This window comes from Puccinia triticina, chromosome 7A, assembly GCF_026914185.1.
Source record: "Puccinia triticina chromosome 7A, complete sequence".
Taxonomy (NCBI): Eukaryota; Fungi; Basidiomycota; class Pucciniomycetes; order Pucciniales; family Pucciniaceae; genus Puccinia; species Puccinia triticina.
In genome coordinates this window covers 5,263,130-5,288,750 of record NC_070564.1, presented here as the reverse complement: position 1 = coordinate 5,288,750, position 25,621 = coordinate 5,263,130, and the positions used below count along the sequence as shown (strand labels likewise).

Genomic DNA, 25,621 nt, shown 5'->3' with positions numbered 1-25,621 from the left:
GTTGACGGTGAAGGTCAAAGGCGGCACGCCAGCCTCTATGGCATGAAAGAGACACACCTCGGTGGGCTTCAAAGTTTCGAATGGTCCGGTGATGTTGCCCATTATCTGATCCTGGCTCAGTGAGATCAAAAAATAATGGATCAACAAATCATAGGGACCGGGAGAGCTGGCTCCCTTGATTCTGAAAACATGCCTTTTCTTTATCAATCAAATTTCGCCTCAGCCAAGTCATCCATCCTAGCGATTTCACTCAGACACTTCAGCGTCTCGATCACAGTAGGCCCCGGAACACAAGTTTCTAAATTCTTACAGGCGTGTTTCATTCGTAATAATTAGTACTCGATGCCGTAGAGGCCATATATTGTCCAGAGGAACTGACTCCGGTGACCCCCGAGGCAGGTGTATTGGAGTGCTTCAAGCACAATTTCTTATGTATGACAGTGTCGTTATGTGTGCTGAAGTCGATGACGCAAATGGTCTTCGCCGAGGTAAAGCTGTATGACCTGATATACTTGAAACGGATACGCGGATGTGAAGGCTTAACCGAACAAGTCGTCTGCCGTCAGGACATCGAGCCAGGTGTTTTGTACCTCGAGGCCTGGTCACGAGACTGCGCTCATCGACGGCGAAAGAAGGGAACCTTCTTCTTGGTGTATATACAAAAGATGAAGCTTGGATTCTTGGACTCCAATCTTTCCTCGGTGGAGGATCAAAAAAGTTGTACATCAAATACACAGTCACGGACTGGCCTGGCCGGCTCGTCGTCACTCTTGGCAGGGCGTCTTAGATGGAAAAGCCAAAAGTTAAAGCGCTCGTTAGGCGAACAGCTGACTCTGAGGAGAAAGAGAAAGCATCTCAATATCAACTTTGCAAATTCACTCTGGGTCAGAGCCAAGGGGCATCCAGTATCATCACCCCACCAAGCAGGCTATGCTGACTTGGCCCTATCCACCTCCTATAAGGGGAAAAATTCAGAAAGTTTGCGCTGGGAGAAGGGCGCCTAAACCATAACCGTCTCTCCGTCGGACATCCTGTTTACTGGATGAGTCTGCTTACCGATTGTGAATCAAGTCCATCTATGACGACAGTGAATAGTCATAATTCTCGCGTCTCATAGCGAATATTCAGCTTTCGTCTCAAGCCTGCGGCCCAGATCGTCATAAACTCCTGCAAGTATTCTCAGCTCTCTCAATATTTCCCAAATAACCATTCAAATCTCTAACTTTTGTGCAAAAGTCAGAATTAGGGGGGTTCACTTTAGCCTGATTTCGGCTGCTGGTCACGGATGGTTTCAAATCTCATGCACGCTTCCTGCATAAACTTAAAAAAAATGCTGCATAAGCATTCCCTTCAGCAAGGCCTTTACAGGTGTTAGAGTCCGTTATGCACTTATGCAGAAACATACACTTAGCTATTATGGTATTCAAAATTGCATAAGATTTTTTTACATAAAATCATAAACTGCAATTTTGGCTGGGAGATGTCACTTTAAGTTTTATGCACATTGACATCTCCCAGCCAAAATGGGCTTTATGATTTTATGTAAACAGTGGCATATGCAATTTTGAATACCATATATGTACTTACACACTCATGTACATAGCTATTACCTAACCGAGGTAGTGATGGGGACGAAACCTAACCCTATCACTACCGGCACATATGGTTCCGACTCTCCCGCGCCCGGGATTCTGTCTCTTTCCTTACCAAGATTGGATACCTGGGATCGTTGTGTGGAGAGCTCACCGCCATTGGTTCTGTATCATGCAGGTTAGTGTGCTTCAGCAATGTTATACCAAGATTGGATACCCGGGATCGTTGTGTGGAGAGCTCACCGCAATTGGTTCTGTATTGTGCAGTTCCGGGCCTTTATGACAGGGGAGGTCTTGCTGAGAACTCTATTTATTAGGGGGATTCAAAGTTGGCCATGCACGACTTGCATTCACTTTTGCAAGTTGGTGTTCAAGGCTTTTATTGAACACCAAATTTCAAAAAAACATTCAAGCAGGCTTAGGGGGTGTAGTACAGTGTGGCTTGCATGCAATTTTGCAACTCAGTGTTCAAGAATGAACTTGAACACTGACTTGCAAAAGTGCATGCAAGTTGTATCTGGCCAACTTTGAAACCCCCTATTTTCTAGAATATCCTTGCATAGACCTGCATGAGCAGACATCAATTTTTAGCAGTTTTTAGATTGATTTTGAAATTGGGCTAACGTGAACCCCCCTATTAGGTTTGGATGGAGGGGGCACAATGAATGCACACCCTCAAGAGTGATATATAAGTATTTGTTTGAGGAAGACTAGATAGGCCAGACAAGTGATGTTTGGTACATCATTGTTCCTGCTTTGCCCTTTTTGTGCCGTAACTTACTAAGAAGTCACTTGGGAAAAGGAGTAGCTGCTAGGCTGCATAATGGAGGAATTGGAGGACTTCCCGCCGATCTGGAAACCCAGATTTTCCCAGATTTCACAGGTAAATCTAGGCAGATCTAGGATTTGGGAAGATTCAGATTTCCCCGCAAAATCTGGGTTCCCAGATTGACAGGAAGTCCTCCATTCCCATCACTTTTGAACAGATCTGGAATTTAAGATTTCGCAGGGAAATCTGGAATCTGGATCTCTGGATCACTTTGGGGATCTTCAGGGACCCAGATTTCCCTGCAAAATTTGATATCTGGTGGCTCAGATCTGACTTTCCAGATTGACGGGAAGTCCTCCAATAATCTTGGTAGAATGAAAGCAACAGTGGAACCGTTAAGCTACAAAAAGTGCAGCGCAGTGGTTTTTGGCACCACTGCACTGCCCTTAAGAACAGAGGTTGTTGCTGCGTTGAGCGCAGTTTGATCTCAGTGGAAAAAATACCTGGAATTTCAGTGCACTGATTCAGCAGCCATTAAGCGGCAAGCCACTGATTTTTAGGGGAAACAATAGGGGGGCTCATTTAAGGCTGATTTTGAGGAATCTTCATAGATGGTTTGACTGCTCATGCACCTTGCAGTAAGGATTATGCATGCAAAGTTGCTTCCCAAGGGAAGCTACCCACCAAACCTAATTTCTTTCTCAGGATAAGGGAAAATGGTTTGAACAAGGTTTCATGACTGATTTTAAAATCCGCCCAACATAAAGCCCCTTGATGTGGAAAGTCACTTGGAACCAGCGGCAGCGCAGCATGTGAGCAGCCCAATCTAAATTCTGGTGGGACTTGGAGGGATTTTCAAAATGCTATAATTCCCTGCTTACACAAATATTTTGAGATTAAAATTGCTGAGTTGGAAAACTTGCTTGTGCCTCTCCAACCTAGAGAGTTTGATTCATCTTAATCCATTCTTTCACTCCCTCCCCACCAGGAAAAAAAATAGTCACTTGATGACAAGTGACATCATGCCAGCTCCAGCGGGCTACCCACCATCTACCAGCAGTGGGTAGTTACGTTACCAATAACGGTAACGTAACGGTAATGTAACGGTTTATAAGCCGTTATTGTTACAGTTACTTGTAACGGTGGTGCGCTACGTTATTGCGCCACTGCTTGTACCATTTTTTTCTGTTTGTTGGGTTATCTAGGTCCGCGGTGCGCCAGATAACAAGCTAATTTCAGCGCCAAAACGCCCCTTGAGGGCTTGTTATTGCATTATCCAAGTGATAATGTAGCATAACGGCCTCTGAAAAAGACCTGTTATGCTATCCATATTCCACTTAAACAGCCCATTACTTGTAACGTAACAGGGCGCAGTGGATAACACAGGTAGTTACATTACACAAATAGTGCAGATAACACAATTTAACATAACTACCCACCGTTGCATCTACCCACCATCTGACCACATCTCCCCCCCATCTAGTTACCTTCCAGAATTTCCACAGGAGATTCTCAGTTTTGGCTCAGATTAGGACTATCATTGGTCCAGCCAATGCTCAGCTTTGGACCGGTATTGGCTCAGCTCATTTTCAGCTTTGGATCAATCTTGGCCCAGCAAATCCTCAGCTTCTGACCACTCCTGTAACAGCTGATGCTCATCTGTGGACCAGACTTGGCTCAGCTGATGCTCAGCTGTGGACCAGCCTTGGCTCATAAAATGCTCAGCTGTGGACCATCCTTGGCTCAGCTGATGCTCAGCTGTGGAATAGCCTTGGCTCAGCCAATGCTCAGCTTTGTCTGAGGCTCAGTCATTTCCTACTGCTCAGATTTTGATGAGCATCAGCTGTTCCTGGGAAACATTCAGGATCAGCTGACTGTGCCACATTGAGTGCTTTGGTGCAGTCCTGTAAGCCCTGCAAGTGCTGGTGGAGCAGACTTGGAGCAGTGCTGGAGCAGCTCTGGAGCAGAAACCAAAGCTGCATCATGTCACTTGCCATCCAGTGACTATATTGCTTTCCTGGTGCCCCCTGAATAAAAAAATAAAAAAAATAAAATAAAAAACACCTAAACTGTGGATTTTACACAGAAATGGTTTGTGCTCACCACCTCAGTTCTCAGAGTAGTCTAGACTCTACATTAAAATGCAGACCATAGCACATCGAATCAAATCGAATCGAGTATTTGTATTTGAATTCAATTCGAGTCAAATAATGCCTGGGCAAATTTAAGCTCGAATATTCAAATAAATTTGAATAATGGCTCAATTTTACAAAGGGGCGCGTAGAGGGCCAATGCAAGCTTTCCTGGGGCCCAAAGGCCCCAGATGAGTTTGAAATGGCCCAACAGTGGGTCAGCTACGCTAACCATAGCTGTTAGCATAGCGTAGCGCAGCGCAAATGCACTATTTTTTAGCGTGGCGTTGGCGCAATTGCTCGCATCTGCGCTGACGCTACGCGCACAGGGCGAAAAGCTATGTTAGCTTTTAGCGTAGCGTTAGCACAGATACGCGCAATTGCGCTAACACTAAGCATGCAGGGTGCAAAGGAGCGCGCGCTAAGCTGCGTCCGCCACTATCAAAAGTGTGTCTGCCACTATGGAAAGTGCATCCGCCACTATCAAAAGTGCGTCCACCACTATCAAAAGTGTGTCCAGCACTCTGAATAGTGCGTCCGCCATTATGAGATATGCCTCTGGCAATATTGTAAGTGTCTTTGGCACCATGATATTTTTGAAGGATGACCTCAAAAATGAGCCAAAAGAAGTCAAAAACACAAAAAATGTATTTTTTTGGTGTTTTTAATGTATTTTGGAGGTTTTTCCGTCAAATATCTCCGAATACTCAAATATTCAACGGGCCCAAAAAACGTGTCGAATACCACCATGCTATGGTCTGTTAAAACGTAGAGGGGGTCATTCAAAATCTGGATATCTTCTGCTGACATTAGGGGTTTTCAAACATGGTGCAGGTCCTGCTTCAGGAACCCCCAATTCACAAAATCAGGGCACCTGAAACAAACCCACCCAATTTTACCCAAAGAACATACCTAAATAATTTGAAAATTTGTTTTTCAGGAACTTTGTTTTCATGAATTGGGGTTCCTGAAATGGGACCTGCACCATGTTTGAAACCCCCTTGAGCTAATCACATAGGAGCGGGTGTGGTAGGTGAGTTTCAGAAAAAAATAAACAAAGTAGGTACCTCAAAAATACACTCTTGCTCCATGTTATGATGCTGTAGCAAGTTTTCCCCTATTTATGTAGATGTCACATACATGTCACAGACTGCACACTCATAGGTCAAGAGGCTGGAGATCCAGACAGCTTCATCCTGCAATCTACCATCTTAGGATCCAGAACCCCAGAAACCCCCAGAAGCGCAGACTCCGGACTCCATCTTCCTCTCCATAGACCAGAACATAACACTCCATGAGTTTGGGGAGCTATCTGGGTAAGTTGCTCCTGATGGAGGCTTGATTGGTGAGTTCAGCCACAAATTCTTCAAGGAATTTTTCAAGTCTGACTACCTTCACTTGAAGGAATAGTAGCAGCCCATTTCTGCAGAGCTCTTTATTTCTTCCCCTTGATCATCAGAGACACACCTACTTTAAGAAACTTTTTCTAAATTTTTCCCAAATCCACTCACTTACCCTTGGGAAAAAGGGGCCTTAGTATCAGTGTTGTGTTGCTCAATCCAGTGTATCTTGTGGTGTCCAGATGGGTACAGGACCTGAAGCTATTCAAGATACTCAAGTCAGCTTCAAGATGAAGAGCCTAGGCCATGATGTTTTACTTTATTTACTTCATTATTTTTCTCTCCTTATTGGTTTGATCCTTTACTATTCTTCTTCTGCTCAGTTTTGTTTTCTGATTTACTTTATTTTCATTACCTATTATTTTCCTGATCAATATCATTATCTTTTATTTTTGTTTGTTTATTTTTTTTGGTTTGATGTTTCTCTCTCTATCCCTGTTCTTTGTGTGTGCACACATTTCATATGCTGAAGCATGAATCCTGCACAGTATGGGACTTCTTCCATCCTAGACAGAGGCAGTAGGGAGAGGGGAAAGAATTCTGTTAAGGCTGCCCTATGTTTTGTTATGGACAATGAGGCAGAAGAATCAAAAATGAAAGATTGGGTGGGTTGAATTTCACAAGACACACCAAGGTTGGAAGCCTGGCAGCAGTTTGGATGGTTTGGTGAGGAATCAGGATCAGAACAGACTCTGCCAGACTGAAGAACTGTGAAAGTCAATCAAAACTCTGATGTTTATTCTCTGGATCAGAAGTTCCCATGCCAACCCATCCTCTGAGTGTTTACTTGCCCTTGGACTCCAGGAGGTTTAATGCTCTCCTTGCACATGGCAAGCACCCATAACATAAAAAAACATAAAACATGCAGTACAACACTGCACACAAAACAAAAGAAAACAACTGTTGGAAAAAAGAAACAACCTGCAGTGCAGGAAACCTTGAATATCAATTGGACCAAACCTTGAATATAAAACTTTGAGAACCAACCCGCATCTGACCAATTGGGGAGGAATCTTGGAAATCCTGCTCTGCCTTCTTCCATCTTGAAGCATCCAACAACTTGATCCTGTCTTGGCACTGGTGTGAACACTACAGTGGGCAGGGATGGGAACTTTTCTGATCCAAGAAAGAATTCAACAGATCCTTTTTTGATTCATTTTCAATCTAATTGTGTGAAACTGATCCCAATTTCTTGTATTCTGATCTTTAAATACTCCAACTACCACCAAAAAGAATTTCTGCTCCATCAAACTTAAGGCACCAACTGGAAACACCTGTTCTACATGATAAATTGGTCGATTTATCACATGTAATGGTGCATCCAAAGAGGGCCTAACAAATCCCCCTCACACGTTATCAATTCCTTCTGATCCTTATCTCTTATCTGGAATATCCTATAGGGAGCCACACAGCAATATATTTCCCCAGTGCTGCCTACTTCCTGCAAGGAAGGGGCTCCATAGCATCTTGAGATCAAAATCTTAAGGGTAGTGTCACAAATCATAAACAAATCTGTGCCCGCTTCTCACCTGGTACTTGCCACAAATTGCTGTGCCGCAGCTACCCAGCGCAAGTGTGGGAAGAAAGGAGGAAGGGGGGGCAGTTTCCTGTGACTTCAAACCTCCATCATTGACAAGGAGAGATGCAACTGTGCTTACATTTCTTAGTCCACAGAAGCAAAAAAAGTATGTAGGGTTTCAAGCATAAACCTTACACACTAGGGACCTCCTACAGTGTCAGGCCATAGGCAGTGCCTCAAGGGGATAGTGCCATTTGAGCTCATTGGAGGTGGTATGAAAATAGAGAGAAGAGGATAAAATAAGTGTATAGCGTTGGTGGGGGGGATTGATTTGATAAGTAGAAAATGGGCTAGAATACCATTGGTGTGGTTTGTTTGTTGAGGATCAGCTAGAGAAATACAATTAGGGATACTTCTGGTGATGATAATAATCAAAAGGAGATTCTGGGAATACTTCCAGCAGATCAATAATGTGATGGCATACTTTTGGATAGCTAGGATTGATGATGCCAGCTTGGGGCCAAGTGCAGTGCCAGCCAAATTTCAAACATCCACAAATGGCTGGACGCACATTGGGCACCAAGTTGGTGACATCAACCCTCACCAGAGCAAGTCCCATGCCGTCCCATCCAAAGTTGAACTCAAGCTGACTCCAGAAATCATCACATCCATACATACAGAAAAAATGAGAAATGAGAAATGAAAACAAAACCAAACAAAACAAAACAAAACAAAACAAAACAAAACAAAACAAAACAAAACAAAACAAAACAAAACAAAACAAAACAAAACAAAACAAAACAAAACAAAACAAAACAAAACAAAACAAAACAAAACAAAACAAAACAAAACAAAACAAAACAAAACAAAACAAAACAAAACAAAACAAAACAAAACAAAACAAAACAAAACAAAACAAAACAAAACAAAACAAAACAAAACAAAACAAAACAAAACAAAACAAAACAAAACAAAACAAAACAAAACAAAACAAAACAAAACAAAACAAAACAAAACAAAACAAAACAAAACAAAACAAAACAAAACAAAACAAAACAAAACAAAACAAAACAAAACAAAACAAAACAAAACAAAACAAAACAAAACAAAACAAAACAAAACAAAACAAAACAAAACAAAACAAAACAAAACAAAACAAAACAAAACAAAACAGGACAAAAAATGGACAAACCAAACCCACCACACAAAACCTCCCATGAATCTCAGACCAACAAAGAAAGAGAAAAGGTTAAACTATCCATTGGAAAGAAACAATAAGTAAACAAATAAAAAACTAAATAAATAATAGGCCAATCATGAGATTTATGAAATTTATTCCTGCTGATCTTGAAGCTTGCAATCTTGATGGTTACTGGAACTGCTAGTGTAATTGTAAGGAGAGCAAGATAAGCAAAATATTGACAGGATGGGTGCTAAGGATGGCTAATGGGCAGCCCGGTGTGGTGATCAATTCTGGAACACGTGTCAAATTGTCCATGGAGCAATCAGTGCAACGCACAGGTGGTGAGGAAACGGTGTGGAACGGAGCAGAACAGAGCGGACCGGAACAGTGCGGAACAGAGCCGAGCAGAACAGTGCGGAACAGAGCCAAGCGGAGTGCACAACTGAAGGTGGCGGTGCGTGGAGCTCAACGGCGGAGCTGGACTCAACTTAAGCAGGCTGGCGCGGACTGGATAGTATAGGCTGTGACCCAAAAGCGGGGTTTGGGGCATGACCCAGGGCTCATGCCCCGGGGTCTGGGGCATTGGGATTGGCTGTGGAAATGCCCCAAACCCTGGGGCATATGTTTTTTTTGCAAAGGGGGGATTACGTGGGGGGATGTGATGTCTTTTTTGGGATTTTATGTTTTTTTTGTCATTTAGAGCTGAGACGCGCGAGCTAGAACCCCCAGGAAATGGGTGTAGAAGTTAACAACAAAGGAAAGGGGATCAGAAGGGGCCATCATAAGCTTGGTACACTACCACCCCTTGAGAAACAAGAGATGCTCAACACTTTTTTTTTTTGAGTGCAGATTGCTGCTGGGAGAGGATTTGTTGGCCTTTTAAGAATACATACACGCTTGGAAGCCGCAACCAAGAGGAATTTGTGTGGCATTTGCGACAGGATGGAATAACTCTTCTGTCGGGGATGATACCCACATCATTTTATTGGCAAGAAAAAAAAAATGACATGAACCGGGGCTTCAGGGTTCCCCATGGCATATCCGGGGTCTGGGGTTTGGGATGACCCTCATGTCCCGTCCTGAACCACGGGTCACAGTCACAGCCTGTGAATGGGGGAAGCCGTGGCAGCCAAAGCAGGTTACGTGAGCGGGTGTAGCTGGGGCGGAGGCATCGTGTGGGATCCCAGCATTGAAGGCTAGGCAGGGGCGAGGAAGCTAAGGCAAGAGGAGTCCAACGGCGGGCAGATGACATGCGTGGTTGTGGGAGCGGAGCTTGGCGGATGACGTGCATTTGTGTATAGCGCTTGGATGGTGTGCATGGGAGGCGGGGGAGGATATCTTTTAGTTCTCTTCCTTTTTCTCTATAAAACCACAGTGGGGGGAGGGTGGATTCTAGTATCATACTCCCCACAGACTCTCTTTTTACGGGATTTACTTTAAATTTGTGGATTGTTGTGCTTCTTTTACTTTGTGTATGTTGCGGAGCAGAGTTTTACGTTGCGGACTTGCTTTATGTGTTACGGTTGTGCTTGCTTTACGGCTGTTTTCTTGTGGTTTTGCGGAGTTTTGTGGCGGAGTGATCTTCTTTATGCGGTGGAGCTTTATTTTACGGTTTACGTCTGCGGAGCTTTATTATTTTATGTACTTTACTTTATTTATCCCACTCAGAGTCCTACAACGCGGCGGAGCTGCGGAGCGGAGTTTCCCTTTACCTGGGAATCATCTTGGAGCGGTGGAGTCCTGCCAATTCTACACAGTGACCTCTTTTGTTCATCACACCGGCACCATCCAAATAAGGAGTTTGAGCTATTTCTTGAACAGGCCTCTCATCTAAGTAAATGGTCTAGAACCCCAGAGGCTGTCTTGTCTGGTTCATGGTCAAAAATTTTGATTGGCGCAATTGGAGCCCGCAGGTGGCCCATTGGAAAGCCCGCCCATGGGTGCAGTTGGGCAACCCAAGGAGAGAGCGCTAGCACCTCAGAAAAACATCTCCAATGTGCTCCAGGTACATATGTAATTTTTAGATGAGGACCCATCATGCACTGCTCTCTAGGTGATAAACTGCTGCTGTGATTTGGGGCAGTTTTTCCTATCTATTTTTTCTGCACTGTCGAAAGCAGGACTTGTGTACTTGGATATTAAGTTTGCAATTCAACTTTTGGTGAGTCGTGACCAATCGTCAGTCGTCGGTTGGACAGCAAGCATTTTTCTGCTTGGCAACTGGTCGCATGGCACCACACAAGAAAGATCGCAACAAATTGACTTCAAGTAGCCGACCGATACCGGTCTCTCGGAAGTAGATACACTGCGTCTGACACGGTGCTCATTGGCAGTGTCTCCTTTGCACTTTTTTGACTCATCGTTACCCCTTCACCCTAGCGCCCAACCGGGACCTACCAAGACCTGAGGTTATAAATGCTCTACTTTCAAGGGTCATCTTGAATTTACCACATCTTCATCATTCTGTCATCAGCAGTACATTGTTGACCACTTGCGCAAAATAAAAAAAAACTCAACCCCAGGTTTTCTCAAGATTACTTTGCCCTTATTTTCTTGAATATTTTGCCTTTGGAAACAATTTGTTAGAATCATGATGCTCTTATTCTACACAGTTATATTTTTTCTTGCTGCGACCTGGGTAGATGCCATTGGGACCCCCAAGAAGCCCCCAGCGAGCGCAATAAGAATACCAAAAGGCGATTCATGTGATTTACCAACTCTCTCTGCCACTGGCGTTCCTCTCAAAGGTCAAGCTTTCGGCCTCTTCCCGAATCAAAGAAGTCGATCACCTGGGACCGCAACAAGTGAGTCAAATTCCATGATTAATCAACAAACGTGATTTATCAGACAGTGGGTCTCACGTGTGATATGTATTTTTGAAAGTTGGAATTCTACCAGGCCGCACCAACCCTCAAACAAAGAAACTTACCTGCCCTGGTCGGTCGAGTGCTCAATGCTGTGATCCTACCAAGCTCAAAGTAGACATCGTGCGTATAAAGCCCCTTGCCATTCAATGTTTGAGCTGATTTGCCCAGTTTTAAAAGCTGATGGATTGAACATTTTACGAGTTGATCAGACTAAACCATTGGATCAGCAGACAGCAGTTGATCGTCTCCTCCAGGTTACACCTCTGTCGGTTATAGCAGCCTGTCCAAACGTTGTATGGTCTGTTTATTTCTTCCAGATGTTGAATATCAGGGAATTGGAGTCAAGGAGTGAGCTTAAAATATCAAACCCTAACCTTTCTTGTCCTCAGATTCGCATTGCCCCTTTTGAATGACGTCAATACGGAGAATGTTCCCCGAGAAACTTTATGAGCCCGGTCAAGCAGGTCCACAGATGGTTTATTGTTCCAATTCCAAACATCACCACGTCTATGCATCGGGCATTGAAAATCTCAACAAATCATTTTTTCTGTTTGATTTTCACAGTCTACTTTGTTTCCTATCTGAGACTGAATGTATTATTAGCCGGCTTAGAATGCAGCATTTTCTTCATATTATTTAGTTATACACAATTGTAAAAATTTTTGTTTGAATTAAATTTAACGAATCGCAGATTTCGGCGTTCGCCCGTAGGCTCTTGCGTTTTGTAACCTCTTTGTTGAGGTGAGCTGGCCAAGCAAACTGCTGAAAAGCCCCAAGTGGCCAGGTTAGATATTCTGCCCATTGTCGAACACTTTCTAAGACTTGATTCGTGCGTGGACACAGTCAACCATGCCTCTCTTTGTGTTTCATTCATCCAAGCCCCGTCACACTTCTTGCCACCTCAGTGAGGGTCATTCGGGTTCTTGGTGACCAAATTTGGGTCGCCGGTTTCAAGAGCAGGTGTTGTTCTACTTGCAGTCAGCTGGTCCGATGTGTCCGTTACCTCTGCACATGAAACTCACAACAAAATTGCCTCTGAAGAACCGACCGGCACCGGTCTCCTTTAGGCGGTTAATTGATACAGGGGCAGTGTGTTAATTTTCTTTGACTCTCAAGTTGCCCGATGCTGTTGCAATTAAGCTTTGGCGACCAACCGCCGGTCGCCGGTTGGACAGCAGGCGTTGGGCTGCTTGTCATCTGGTCGCATGGCACCATACCGAAAAATTACAGCAAAATGGCCTCTCGGGAGCCGACCGGCACCGGTCTCCGGGTGCTAGCTCATGGGAAATAGCTCATATTCACTTTTTTCGACGCCAAGTCACCCTTCACCCTCACGCCATCCAACCAGGACCTAGCAAGACCTGTGGTTATAAAAGCCCTATTCGCAAGCGTTTCTCTTGAGAATTCCCCACATCTTCCCCATCTTACCCATCAACAGTTCTTAATTGATTAGTCTTCTTGAAGAAACTTCATCCTTGAACTCTCTTGACTCATTTTCCTTCCGGAACAAGTTTTTAACACCATGATGCTCTTCTACTATGCAGCTGTATTTCTGCTTGCAGCAACTTCAGTAGATGCCGCCGATACAAGAAAGAGTGCCAGCAAGTCCGCGAAGCCGACGACGAAACTACCTAAAATACGATGTTTCAGCTCAACCACTCCGCTTACCCCTTTCTGCTTTTCCTTAGCTGACATCCAGTCCACGAAGTCGCAAAGTGAGTGAAATTCTATGACTGACATTGACACATATAAAGTTTCATGAGTCATTCCATCTCACATGTGTGTTACTCGTCTACAGTATTCGGCAAACGCCCCACAGCCGACTCTAAATGCCCGCCGGCCAACAATGTTAAATTTCAAGGTGATTGCTGCGATGAGGAAAACATAAATTTCTCTCAGGTGTGTATAAAACCGCTTCCGATTCCATGTGCGAGCTGTTGGCCCAACTGCAGGAGCTGAAGAGTTGTGCATTTGATTACTTGAGCAGAGTAACCCTGATGGTAGTTTCACGATTACAAGGGACTCGTTCAACCAAGCAGGCTGCAAACCGGCGTGAACTTCCCGGGGAAGCGCTACATGCACATGGCAGAAAGCCGCTATGGTGTGTTCATTTTTTAGTTGGATGGGGTCGGCGTCAAGGAGTGAGCTTAATCCCAGTCCCACTCTTTCTTGTATTCAGGGCTGGCCCCTTCTGAGTTACGTCAAGACATAGAGAATGCTAGACTATCTCAAAAGACTTGATAGCTGGGGTCAAGCAGGTTCATTTTACACATTTTTTTTCAATCAAGTGCTCCCTTATCTGTATTTGTATCTGTCAAGAAAGATCAAATCTATTCAGAATATCAACCACTCCATCTTTTTGCTTAGTTGTCATCTTTTCATCTGAATGTATTTTTAACGGTCCGCTCCAAGATGGAGATTCCCTTTTGCGTGCACACGATTTTTAATAACACCTTTGTTTTGGATTAAATTGTGTGCGTGTAACAACATAAGCTCATGATTTCATGTGTGAATTCAGTTAACTCTTTACTAATTAGTAAGCTTGATTGGCCGAGTGAACTAACTGATAGAGGACTTCAGGACATCGGGGGGCACATTCTGCCCGGTGAACAACATGCTTCTCAGAGGTTTAAAGGCAATTAGATCCGATCAAGACGAAGTTGAAAATTTTGTCCGGGAACACCAATGATTGCTGCTGAATAAATCAGACTCTTCGGAGATCTTCTGGATACGATTTGAGTCAAACAGTCAAGGCCAGAGTACCTTGTTTACCCCGGCTCAAGTATGCAACAGGCCAGCCCATAGCGAAATCCGGGATGCTCTTAACGCACGAGGGAAGACTATCAGGGCCGAGTTAATCAACCAACAATGATGATCATCCTATTTTTGCTTCTCTATACTCATGGATAATAAGATCAAGCGGCGCAGTTAATTGATAACAGATGAGAGAGACGGAGCGAGAAAAGGATCAAGACGTTGAGAGATGATGATGAATGAGGAGGAAAACATGCTGAGATTAACTATATACGTATTGACCCCGAAAAAGATAAAGAAACAGGAGTGGAGATGAATTATCGATATTCTAACAAGTGATATTACAAACAATTATTCAAATGTTTGGGGTTTTTTTTTGATGCTCTATGATGAAATTACTTTTATTTTCGAGGTCGAATGAGTAAATAGAGACGGGCATGACGGAATAACTGAAATCTTTCTGCGAATGGAGCCTATTAAAATACGATGTAGTCTTGGTTGGAACCGACATCAGTGCGTGAAGAATTGGCGGGAGCAGCGATGAGGAAGTGGGACTGAGATTCGAGATTGGCGATCCTAGATGGATTAGCAGATCCCTGTTCGCCATTAGCAACATCTTCCTCGAGGTCTAACTTCTTGACACAGTTGAGTTGGTCCAAGATCTTATCGGCCCCATCGCGGAATAATTCATCGGCCAGGGCGGTCCCAAGATGGGCTGCATCCTTAGGACCGCAAACGTCCAGCCAGGCTTCCTTCTGTACTTCTTCGAGGCCATCCACGCTGGTGACAACTCCGGTGAGCGTCAGTCGAGCTTTGGGTGCCCAGGGGCATGGCATCGGCAGATCGACCAACGAGCTCCTCACTCCGACGGGCACACTGCAGCCTCCCTCGAGTCGACGAAGCAAGGCTCGTTCCGCTTCACAGCTGAATGCCGTCCGCCAATCTTCCAAGCTCTTCACCAACTTTCGTACCGTCATCGCCCGCTCCCTCAAAACCGTCTCCTCCACCGTTTCATTCAGCTTGATCTCGGGTGGTGTTCGGATCTCGATTCCGATTGCTCCTTGGCCGACGGCATGGTACAGATCCGGTGGCTCCAAGTAAGACGTGATTCGTTCGGATAGACCTATCCTCTTCAATCCAGCGACCGCCAAGATGATTCCCGTGTAAGGTGAATCTGGAGCATCAAGTTTTCTAAAGCGTGTTTGGAGATTACCGCGCTGCAATCATTTTGACAAACCATGATTAGTTACAAAAATAGGTTCCATCGTAAAATTTGATACTGACTATATCTTGAAAGGCCAGATTGGGAAACCGACGGCGAAGTTGGGCGACCCTCCTGACACTCGAAGTGCCGATGATCGAGCCGGCAGGTAGTTGAGAGAGGTTGCTGAATGGTAGCCCGGTGCGAATGATGAGGGCATCCCGAGGGTCTTCCCGAAGCATGACTGAGGCCAGCTCGCATCCTGCGGGTAAGGTAGTCGGTACGTCTTTCAAGGAGTGGACGATCAGGTCGATCGAGCCGTTCAGGAGGTTGAATTCCAGCTCCTTTGTCCAAACAGATTTCCCACCGAGTAGGTATAAAGGTTTCAGCAAGTTTTCATCGCCTGAAGTGCTCATCGATTTAATCTCCGTCCTGATCTTATCGGATGAGAACCGCTCGTTGATCGCCCTCTCCACTGATTCTGCCTGGACTAACGCTAGCTTTGAGTTCCTGGTTCCGATGATCAAGTTGTCGGTCAAGCTTAGGGCCGAGTTCATTTCGAGAATCGAATGTCTTGCAGAGCTCGTTATTTCTCGCAGTTCGAGATCGATTGGTCTTGAGGCTCCTAGGATAGTTTTTGGGGCTGATGTGGATGGGGAATGCGGCTGGTGCGGCTGGTCGGGATAAGACTCCATGGTGGGTTGTAAGTCCTGTTCCATGCCTGGGATGTGGTCTCTGGGGATACGTTTTGGGATGTTCTATGTACGTGTGCTGTGGCTTGGGATTCGGGTGGTGACTGGCGGTGCTTATTGGGTGGTCGTGATTGGTCGGCTTGGGATGGGCTTAAACCCGAGGGGGCTGGCGATCCGCTCAGGCCCGCCCCGGGGCGGGCCGGGTATGATGATTCCCACCGGAGATTGAGCAGCCAGCTGGCTGGCAGGGCACTGCGTCGTGCACAGCTGCAGCCTGCATGGAATCGGCAACCAAAAGAAAGCCCATGGGGCCGGAGGAGGTGAAGATGAGTGAGCCGATCGCTTCATCCGTACATAATGATGTCCATGATAACCCGGCCAACCAGAATGTGACCCACAGCAACCAAGTAGCTTCGACTTCATGCATAGCAAAGTGGCCACTCAACACGCCAAGCTGATCCTGGTGCAACTATAGTAGTGCGACAACCCAGCAAAAGCAGTCCGCACTTACAACCGAAACCCATGGTGAACGGCTTGCGCGCCAGTTGGGCCATGCTGGTGCCCATGTTTTGTGGCAACAGAACAATTCCATGGAGTAGACACTCAATCTGGAGTGCAAAAAAAAAAACTGACGAGCCGGCGAATAAAAACAAACCTCGCTCCAGTCCGAGGTTTTGTTCAAATGCTTGGGTGGCCTTAACTAAACCAAAGTGCCCAACCGCTTCAACAGCTGTCATCTCTACGCGCTCAAAGCCCGTAAGTGATTCTTTAACTCGGCAAGGGTTTTGATGCGGGAGAAAAGCTATATCATATATATCCATGCATCCGGTTGTGTTGACCATCACCACATGAGTTTCCTCCTACTGTAAACTACATGATACAACAAGTTACTAAAAGGTGGAGGCCGTTGTAAGAGAAGGAACAAGCAAATCTCAACAATGTTAAGTTTCTAAGCAATCTTCATTTTGGAGGCCAACAATGGGTAACTATGTATGTGCAGATTTTAACGGGAAGCCATCCACTCTTCAAACTCTCAATGGAAGGGACCACCACCATTTTTCCTGACTTGTTTGCCGGTCTTCTGGTGACAGAAGCTCTAAAGAAGAAAAAAGAGCTTTGCCCCTGTCTTCCTGTAACTGACGACGCGGTCATGGGCAGCGTGCACCTTTGGTTACTCAACTGACAAGAAATCGAACAATGTGTTGTGAAACTAAGACTTGGCCAGTTTCTCTGGGGCTGATCTGTGAAGGACAATTGTTATTGAAGCTGGCAAAAAAGGCGAAATAAAACCGAGTACCCAAGGAAATGTTCTCGTCGTTGATTTGTCGATGGCTATAACATCAGTTCGGCTTGATCGTCACAGGGGTATTAGACATCCCCAAGGCAGGCACATTGGAGGTCTGGAAGAAAAGTGTAAATTGTGAAAATCAATTACACTATATCAATTAGGGAGCACGGAATAGCAAGCAAATCTTACTCCTTTCAAATAATACTCCGAGACGCCGAAAGTATACCTAAAACGAAAAGCCAAACTTGCGTAAGGCCGAATAAAAACAGGAAAGTAGTGACTAAGAACGAGGCGACCACTAACGGTCTGGAGAACTGGTCGATGAATCCTTCGGCTGCGGGCAAAGTGACCTCGAACGAATAAGTGGAATGCTGTGAGTCCCATTTAGCTTGCCCCTTTTCAACTTCCACTGTCCGGAGGAACGGTCGCCCAAGGCTTCCCGGATAAACCGTCAATCCGACGGCAAAAGCGAGTGTTTTAACCGCTGAATCGGTGGCTAAGATCCGCTCATCAACATTAAAACCACACGACGTGAGTACAAAATATCGGGTGAGAGAGGGAGAGAGCTAAAGCGAGTGCAGCTCACAATTTCTCTTAACGACCACCGTGAGCGTTTGGCCCGGTTTGAGGGTTTGGTGAGCCGTCGGCGATACGATCGAGTTCGCGTCCACCCATGACAATTGGTATAGAGCCACCGATAGCAGGAGGACGAATTTGAGCAGCGAGCTTAGAATTGCCATCTCGTATGATTGATCGCGACCTTGAATATTGATGATGGATAAAGCGAGGAGACGATCACGAGGTGGAGAAGCTTGGACGGCGAGGTTGTACGAGCAGGAGAATCAGTTGTGCTCGTGCAGCCAGAACACAAATATTGTGGTGGCGGTGTTGTACTTCGCGGGCGTGAATGTGTGGATCTCGTTATGCAGTGCCGAACGAGATCTGTATTGAGATACATAAATAATTCCCCTCAATCCCCCCTGGGAGGAGTCCGCCGCGCAGTAGCAAATGCTTCTTTCTCCCACGAACAGACGGTTATAGCCTGGTGAACACCGAGGAATTGAATAAAACTTCTCTATTTCCGAAAAGAGAGCCAGTTGCGAGGACAAATCAGCAACAGTCTCCACCAGAACAACAACCGCGTAAAAAAAGGTAACTTCTTCGGTGAGCACCTGCACATCGGGAAGGATTCCACCATGGAGCAGTCCGTACCTGCTAGCCAAGGAAGGCTGCTCCAGGCGGACAGCAGCTATGTGTATTGACTGGCCGGACGGCGGAAGGTGTCTTCGCTCGCCGGGCCCGGGGAGAATATCGCTCCTTGTAAGAGCATCTCCAGCAGAGCTTGGACCGCGCGAGTTTTGGACTCGTTTGGCAGGTCGCTCAACATTTCCGGGGTCCAGCAGACCCCCTAAACGACCTTTGATTGATCCAAGTCCATCCCATCCCAGACCGCGGCCGGCTACTTTCCCCATCCCATCGCCACCCGCGACAGAGGCTGCTACACACCACACATCACCTACTCGCCACTCCGCCATCACCTACTCGCCACTCATCACCACCGCGCCAAAAACATGATCGACCCAATGCTGGAAGATCTTGCTCGTAGTCCGCCACCGAGAACACCCTCTCCAGAAATTCAACCGCTTCAACCCACCAAAGGAAGGAACGGACCTGCGAAAAAGAGAACATCAAGGCCGAAAAAATCCGCTGCTGGGACTGCTACCGCTACCGCTACGACTGCTACCGCTACCGCTACGACTGCTACCTCTACTGCTGCTACAACTGCTACCGCTACGACTGCTACCACTACTGGCAAATCTGAAAAAAACAAAAACAACAACACAAACGAAGAGAAAGAAAAACGAACAAAGAATCCAAATTGGAGAGTTGAAGAAGATAAACATTTATGCATCTCTTGGCTCAACACAAGCAAGGATGCCGATATTGGAACGGGTCAGAAACTCTCGGCTTTTTGGGAACGGATCCATCAATGCTTCCTCGACATGATGAAAGAATATGTTGAGGAACATGAGAACGACAAGAACTTCAAACCTTTTCCAACCCGACTCCAAGGGGCCCTTGAAAGTAGATGGGGTATCATCCTCCATCGAGTTAACAAGTATTGCGGATGCTTTTTACAAGCCGAACGCCGACTCGGAAGTGGCAAGACCCGCAATGAAATTGTGTGTTTTTTTGGTTGCCTCACTGATTTGATTGTTTCTAACATTTTTTTATGATTGATTATTAGGCCGTCGACGCGAAAGAGATGTTCAAAGCCGAGATGGGCTTTGCGTTCACCCTTGATCACTGCTGGCTCATTCTTCATCATTCACCGAAGTGGCAAGACACCATGGACGAAATCATGGTGCGATCGAAGAAAGAAAAACGACCTCCCAGTTCAATTGCAGCCTCTGAGCCCACAAGTGTCAAAGGAGGCGAGGGAGATGACAAAGGAAATGAACACGAATTTGAGTCAATTGGATCTTCGCGACCTGAAGGACAAAAGGCGGCCAAAAAAAGAAAATATGAAGAAAGCGAGGCCCTCAAAGCACAAAAAGAGCTCATCAAGATTTCTCGTGAAAAGATGGCCGCCATGCAAACTGTTGCTGATCATGTAGTTATGTCAAAAGATCTCTTGAACTTGGATCCTATTTCTCGTTCTTTCTACACCGCTAAAAAAGAAGAGGTTGCCAAACGTCTTGGCTTGATTCCCTCCGACTCTTAAGCTCATCAAAATCTCGCGTGATCTTTTGTCTATTGTGAAGCTTATTTATCTCATATTTCACTCGCTTTTGCTTATTCATCTCACTTTTCACTCACTTTTTTGTGCTCTGAAAATTTAACTGTGAAATCTGAAAATTGAGATTGTGAGTGAGTGAGGGAATAAATGAAAATATAACAAAGATAACAAAAAACAAAACAAAGAGATTCATTGCCACTCGGAGATTGATTGAGCCACATGTGAGAGATATTGGAAACAGAAGTAAGTAAATAAGTAAATATCAATGAAAAATTTACAAAGAGGCCGAGTTCAATCTTCATTGTTGTCATCAGAACTGTCGGAGCTTAAATCAACCGGAAGATCTCCAAGCGCCCTTCTTAATCTGACTCGCTTCTCATGTAAAGTCCATTGAAGCTCAATGAGGTCGTCCTTCAGCTGATTGTGTCTTGATTGGTTTCGTATCGCTTGATATCGCTCGAGGAAGCAACGAAAGTCTGATTTGCTGGTTTCGGTCAAAGTCACCTCGGTGGCATTTTCTGGCTGTTCATACTCCTGATCATCTTCATCCGGAGTATCTCGTTTGTCTTCGACAATCATATTGTGAAGAATTATGCATGTCTTCATGATATAGGCGAGATCCTCGTGCTTCCAAAGTCGGCCAGGTTGCTTGACAATCCCCCAGCGAGCCTGCAAAATCCCAAACGCCCGTTCCACATCTTTTCGATAAGCTTCTTGATGTTTAGCAAAAAAAATTTCCTTCTTCCCCCTTGGGAAGCTAATCGTTTGCATCAAAGTCGCCCATTTGGGGTATATTCCGTCCGATAAATAGTATCCCATCAAGTAGTTGTTTGATCCAATTTTAAAATTGACCTCCGGTGCCACTCCGTCTTGAAGATTTTGGAATAGAGGCGATCGATCAAGAACATTCACATTGTTTAAGGTTCCAGGCAAGCCAAAAAAAGCATGCCAGATCCACGTATCGTAGGAGGCAACAGCTTCAAGTATGATTGTAGGTTCTTTTTCTTTTCCGCTATATTGACCCGCATGCACTGTTGGACAGTTTTTCCACGTCCAATGCATACAGTCTAGCGAGCCTAACATTCCCGGAAACCCTCGCTTCTTTGCAACATGGAGTAGGCGCGAAAGGTCCTCGTGGTTTGGACTCCGTAGATATTCTTCCGAAAAGACATTCACCACCGCTCAACAGAATCGCTTGAGACTTTCGAGGGTTGTTGATTCACCTATTGAATTGTGGTTTGTCAAAAAAATGCATTCCAATTCATACTTGAAAAGAATAACTCACCCATTCTAAAATACTCGTCAAGAGAGTCAGCACTACAGCCATAAGCGAGCATCCTCAGAGCGCAGGATATCTTTTGATATGGGGACAGCCCAAGCTTCCCAGCGGCGTTCCGCTTCTGGACAAAATAGTTATTGTGTGCCTCGACCACGTTGAGAATTCGGACAAACAAACTTTTGTGCATTCGGAATCGTCGACGAAACAGCTTCTCTGGATATGACGAGTTTTTGGAAAAGTAGTCCTTGCGTAGCTGGAGTTCACCTTGAAGGTGTTCACGATTGATAGTTTTTTGGCCAACGGTAGATCCTCCTCCCCTTCGAGATTCATCACAGTTGCTTGAAATAATCCGGTCAAACGTTTGGTAGGCAATGTGATCATCGTCGTTGTCCATGAAGTTGAGTAAATCAACCGAATCCATGCTGGAGATATCGAATTCCATCGCAGTCGTGTCGTCCAGCATGGCAATCTAGCTATCCACCCCCGGCGTGACCGCCAGTCTGCTGTGGAGCTGCTGTTGAACAGCTGAGACAGGTGTGTGAAAGGTGGTCCCGGCCGGCTATAGGTAGTGGGTCTCATTCCCGCTCTGCTGGAGATGCTCTAATTCACTTGGCTCGCCGAGCCCGGGGGGAATATTGCTCCTTACAATGCACCAGCTAGTCTACATCCTTGCCGAGGTTGCTCCCCGGCAATCACCTGCACATATGCTTGCCAAGAATGATTCATTCCCACCGGGCAGAATCCTCGGCACTTGTACATGCTTGACAATGAGACTGGCCATCGAATGGAGTAAACACTCCCTTTGATGGCCGGTCCGACTGCACATCTAGAGGAGGAGAGTCCTCTCAATGGCCACTGTCTTCTCCCTTTGATGACCTATTACATCGGCGGCCATCGGGAGGGGTAACTGAAGGCCGAGGAGGCATTCTTGCACCGGGAAGGGGCTGGGTGGGACAATGGGTGACTTCCCGTGGGATCTGGCACCCTCCCAGATGCCGCTTAGACCCAAAAAGTCTAGATTTTTGCAGGGAAATCTAGCTTTTTGGGCTCTAGATTGTTTCTGGGAGACTCCCAGATCTCAATTTACAAACCCAAATTCTTAATTTTTGACCAAAAGGAAAATGTTTTCCTAACCCTAGAGTTCATTAACTTCATGTGCACTGGTTGAGTTTTTGATAGCTGTCTTAATTTAGGATTTAGAGGGGCATCTAGAGCTCTCTAAACAACGACGGGAAGTCATCCAATCTTTGCAAGATCAGCATGTGTGGGTTCTCAGGCCCTTTTTTTAGCAATTAAAGAAGTTTTATTCGGGGGTGCGGCAGCGGGGGTGGGGGGATTTTAAACCGGCCGATTGGCTGATGTACCCGATTGTTTCCAGGGAGGGAATGAGATAGAGCGAGCCTGGATTGCTTGAAATGTTGGTCAATCTAAGACCCAGTCGCACGCGCCTTGCTTATACAGATCATGATTCTTCGTTCATGGGGAGCAAAAAGGAAATAGATTGGCCACACTGGCTTGTTCGACTTTTCTGTGGTCGAAGCAAACCATGCTGGGGATAAATGCAACATGGCAGTGACCTGGCAATGTCAAACCAGCAGGTAGCTACAAAGGTATGGGAGGCGAGAAAAATGCTTGATATATATTTATGGATGTGCATATCTATATATAAGTTGTTTTATTATGTTGCTTTGTAATTATTTGTGGGTATCAATATTGAGTAAAATCCCACTGCCGTTGTTCCCTCCCGATGGGATGTACTGTACTCCTTGGCCTTTACTCAAGGTGGTAGCTATTTCTTTCGCAGCCTCAATCTTTCGGAATTGGACGAGGCCTTCACCGGCTCGGTCTAAGGCTTTGGATATAGTTGCAGCCTGTCAAGGACCGCCCAGAAAGAACTTGGATCAGTGTATCGTTACACAGCCACGAATTTTCGAACAAGGCATAACAACAATGGAATATGAACTGACTGCTTCGGCTTCTCCTTCGGCCCTGATGACGCTAGCCTGTCGTTCTTGCTCGGAACGTTCGACAATGAATTTAGCTCGTTCAGCTTCTTGTTGTGCAATCTGTTTGGCCTCGACTGCGTGTGTAAACTCTTTGCCAAAAGTCATGTGAGTCTAGCAGATACACAAAAGAGGTGGGGAGGATCTCGTGAGTATGTCGTCTGGTATTTGATGGTATCAGTCGAGGGAGGAGAATGAGCGTTTGAAACCTCACGATCGATACATCCTCGAGTACGATATTGAAGTCCGAGGCCCGCTTCAGTAAATCTTCCCTAATTCGACCTGAGACAATTTCTCGCTGAGTAATGAGCTCGGCCGCGTCGAATTGAGCCACGATCGCTTTTAAGACTTCATTCCCGATCGATGGCAGCACCCTCTCGTCGTAATCTTGACCCAGATTTTGGTAAATCTGTGATAATTTTGATACATCTGGCCGACTGATTTCGACGATGAAGATTTGACATCGTCCGAAAATATGAGTTTGTGAACAGATGAAGACCGTAGAATCGAATATTGGGAAGAGCAAAACCGACCTCATCACACGTAACGTCAGGCTGACAGTTTGTAGATCCTTTGAACCTGTAGTTGTGGCAATGTTACGAGGCTTGATTCGGACATCGTAGAGGATAGCACGCTGAACCCAAGGAATTAAAAAATGGGTTCCCTCATTGACGGCCTGGACAAAAAATTCCCATCGGTGAAGACATGTGAGATGAGGGAATTTCGGAAAGGTCGGATCCAGCAGGATGGAGAATCGTGTACCCGCCGGACCCTAAGTAACTTCGATTTAATGGAATGCGCTCACCTTATCTTTAACTCCAGTGAAACGATCGAAAAGTACAGCCCTGTTTCCTCCAGGAACGTCGTAGATCGAAGCCTGGGCTACTAAGGCACCGGCTACCAAAGGCCCCGTGAGCTATTTTAGCCAGTACGGAAAAGGGAACAGATGAAGTAGATATCAGCTTCTGTAAAGTGGGTTACAAAGAGTCCAAGCCGATTACAAGAAAGGTATGGACGGAGGCCACTCAACTCTTCCCAATGAATTCAGTATCTGGGCCATTGTTCGTGCTCGCAAATCAGTCGTCAAGTTCCTCGTTCCAGTTTATTGGTTTGGATCGGATTATGTAGCCGTACATGAAAATGAGGCACCCCTTGTAAGTGCGGACTTGCATACACACCCCGGGGGTGTTTTGAATCCAGCCCCACGCGCGGATCAGCTTGGCGACCGCCGCGCCTCAGCCCGCCTGCAAGGAACTTGACCGCCCATCTCCCCGCAAAACAGTTCAATAGCTTGCTATATCCGAGAGGAGCCTATTGAGCCTTGTGTAGGGGGAAAAATGAGCATCATGCAAGAGGAGGAGTACAATGATAGGGGCTACGGTTTTATGAAAAACCTTAATTTTTGGATTGTGGAGCATGGCCTCAGACTTACAACTCAAGAGTTATAAGTACAGAATTGACTGTGTGAAGACGTATTGACGGAGAACCTGTAAGAAATCTGAAAGATTGTTGAGATTATGATCTATTAAAAATAAACAACCATGGCTTGATAGGATAGGGAATCTCAAGAACATGTTTTATTTCAATCTGAAAGAAGCATGGGCGAGGAATCCATTTAACACTCCAGCATTTATCCCGCAGCTCCCTCCCTGGAGCAGCCTTGACCTGGATAAAACTTAACAACATAGCCCTCGGAGGGCCATCCTGATTACCTCACTGAGCACTTCTAGAGAGGGTGTTAGTTACAGAAAGGCAGCCTGCCACTGATTGCATAAGCTCATGAAAGCTCCAAATTGATAAACCTGATTGGTAATTTGCCCCAGTATAGGGCATATTTGGAAGTAGAGGCCGGCGGACCCGGGTGCGCAAGGTACCCGGATACCACACCGCTATTTTCGAAAAAACGGGCATCCAGCACCGTCTGGCGGGTGCCGGCGGTGTACCAGCGGTACTCAGTGCCTCTTTTGCACGCCAGATCAATTGGTAGTATAGGTGCGTCTCCGCGGCGTCCATGGCCTGGAATTCCGGGCTGTGGTGGGAGAGGAAGGGCGGCACTGGAGGGGCCGCGTGGTCCATTTCCACCTTGTTCGCAGCGGACGACGCCCCGCAAGACTGCCCTGGCGTGTCGGAGAGTTGGACAGAGGCTGTGCGGGCTGGAACAATGGCGGCCGGGGCGGGTGTGGAGTAGGAGACCCGACCCAA

General features: G+C 45.8%; 5 protein-coding genes across 5 annotated transcripts; 2 read left to right on the top strand and 3 right to left on the bottom strand.

The window, feature by feature from the left end:
- Positions 1–11,185: 11,185 nt before the first annotated feature.
- Positions 11,186–11,875, top strand: PtA15_7A577 (uncharacterized protein; the record flags this gene model as incomplete). Its single annotated transcript, XM_053171197.1, has 3 exons — positions 11,186–11,399; positions 11,494–11,582; positions 11,672–11,875. The coding sequence occupies 3 exons, from the start codon at positions 11,186–11,188 to the stop codon at positions 11,873–11,875; spliced, it is 507 nt and encodes a 168-aa protein (XP_053022403.1).
- Positions 11,876–13,036: 1,161 nt separating this feature from the next.
- Positions 13,037–13,703, top strand: PtA15_7A576 (uncharacterized protein; the record flags this gene model as incomplete). Its single annotated transcript, XM_053171196.1, has 5 exons — positions 13,037–13,067; positions 13,151–13,177; positions 13,261–13,361; positions 13,467–13,563; positions 13,642–13,703. The coding sequence occupies 5 exons, from the start codon at positions 13,037–13,039 to the stop codon at positions 13,701–13,703; spliced, it is 318 nt and encodes a 105-aa protein (XP_053022402.1).
- A 989-nt stretch (positions 13,704–14,692) lies between these two features.
- PtA15_7A575 (uncharacterized protein) lies at positions 14,693–16,136 on the bottom strand (the record flags this gene model as incomplete). Its single annotated transcript, XM_053171195.1, has 2 exons — positions 14,693–15,433; positions 15,501–16,136. The coding sequence occupies 2 exons, from the start codon at positions 16,134–16,136 to the stop codon at positions 14,693–14,695; spliced, it is 1,377 nt and encodes a 458-aa protein (XP_053022401.1).
- Positions 16,137–17,449: 1,313 nt separating this feature from the next.
- Positions 17,450–18,137, bottom strand: PtA15_7A574 (uncharacterized protein; the record flags this gene model as incomplete). Its single annotated transcript, XM_053171194.1, has 4 exons — positions 17,450–17,509; positions 17,587–17,623; positions 17,701–17,893; positions 17,984–18,137. 4 exons carry the CDS (start codon positions 18,135–18,137, stop codon positions 17,450–17,452), a joined length of 444 nt encoding a protein of 147 aa, XP_053022400.1.
- Positions 18,138–23,110: 4,973 nt separating this feature from the next.
- PtA15_7A573 (uncharacterized protein) lies at positions 23,111–24,479 on the bottom strand (the record flags this gene model as incomplete). Its single annotated transcript, XM_053171193.1, has 6 exons — positions 23,111–23,287; positions 23,384–23,533; positions 23,634–23,856; positions 23,953–24,095; positions 24,225–24,335; positions 24,450–24,479. The coding sequence occupies 6 exons, from the start codon at positions 24,477–24,479 to the stop codon at positions 23,111–23,113; spliced, it is 834 nt and encodes a 277-aa protein (XP_053022399.1).
- Positions 24,480–25,621: the final 1,142 nt, after the last annotated feature.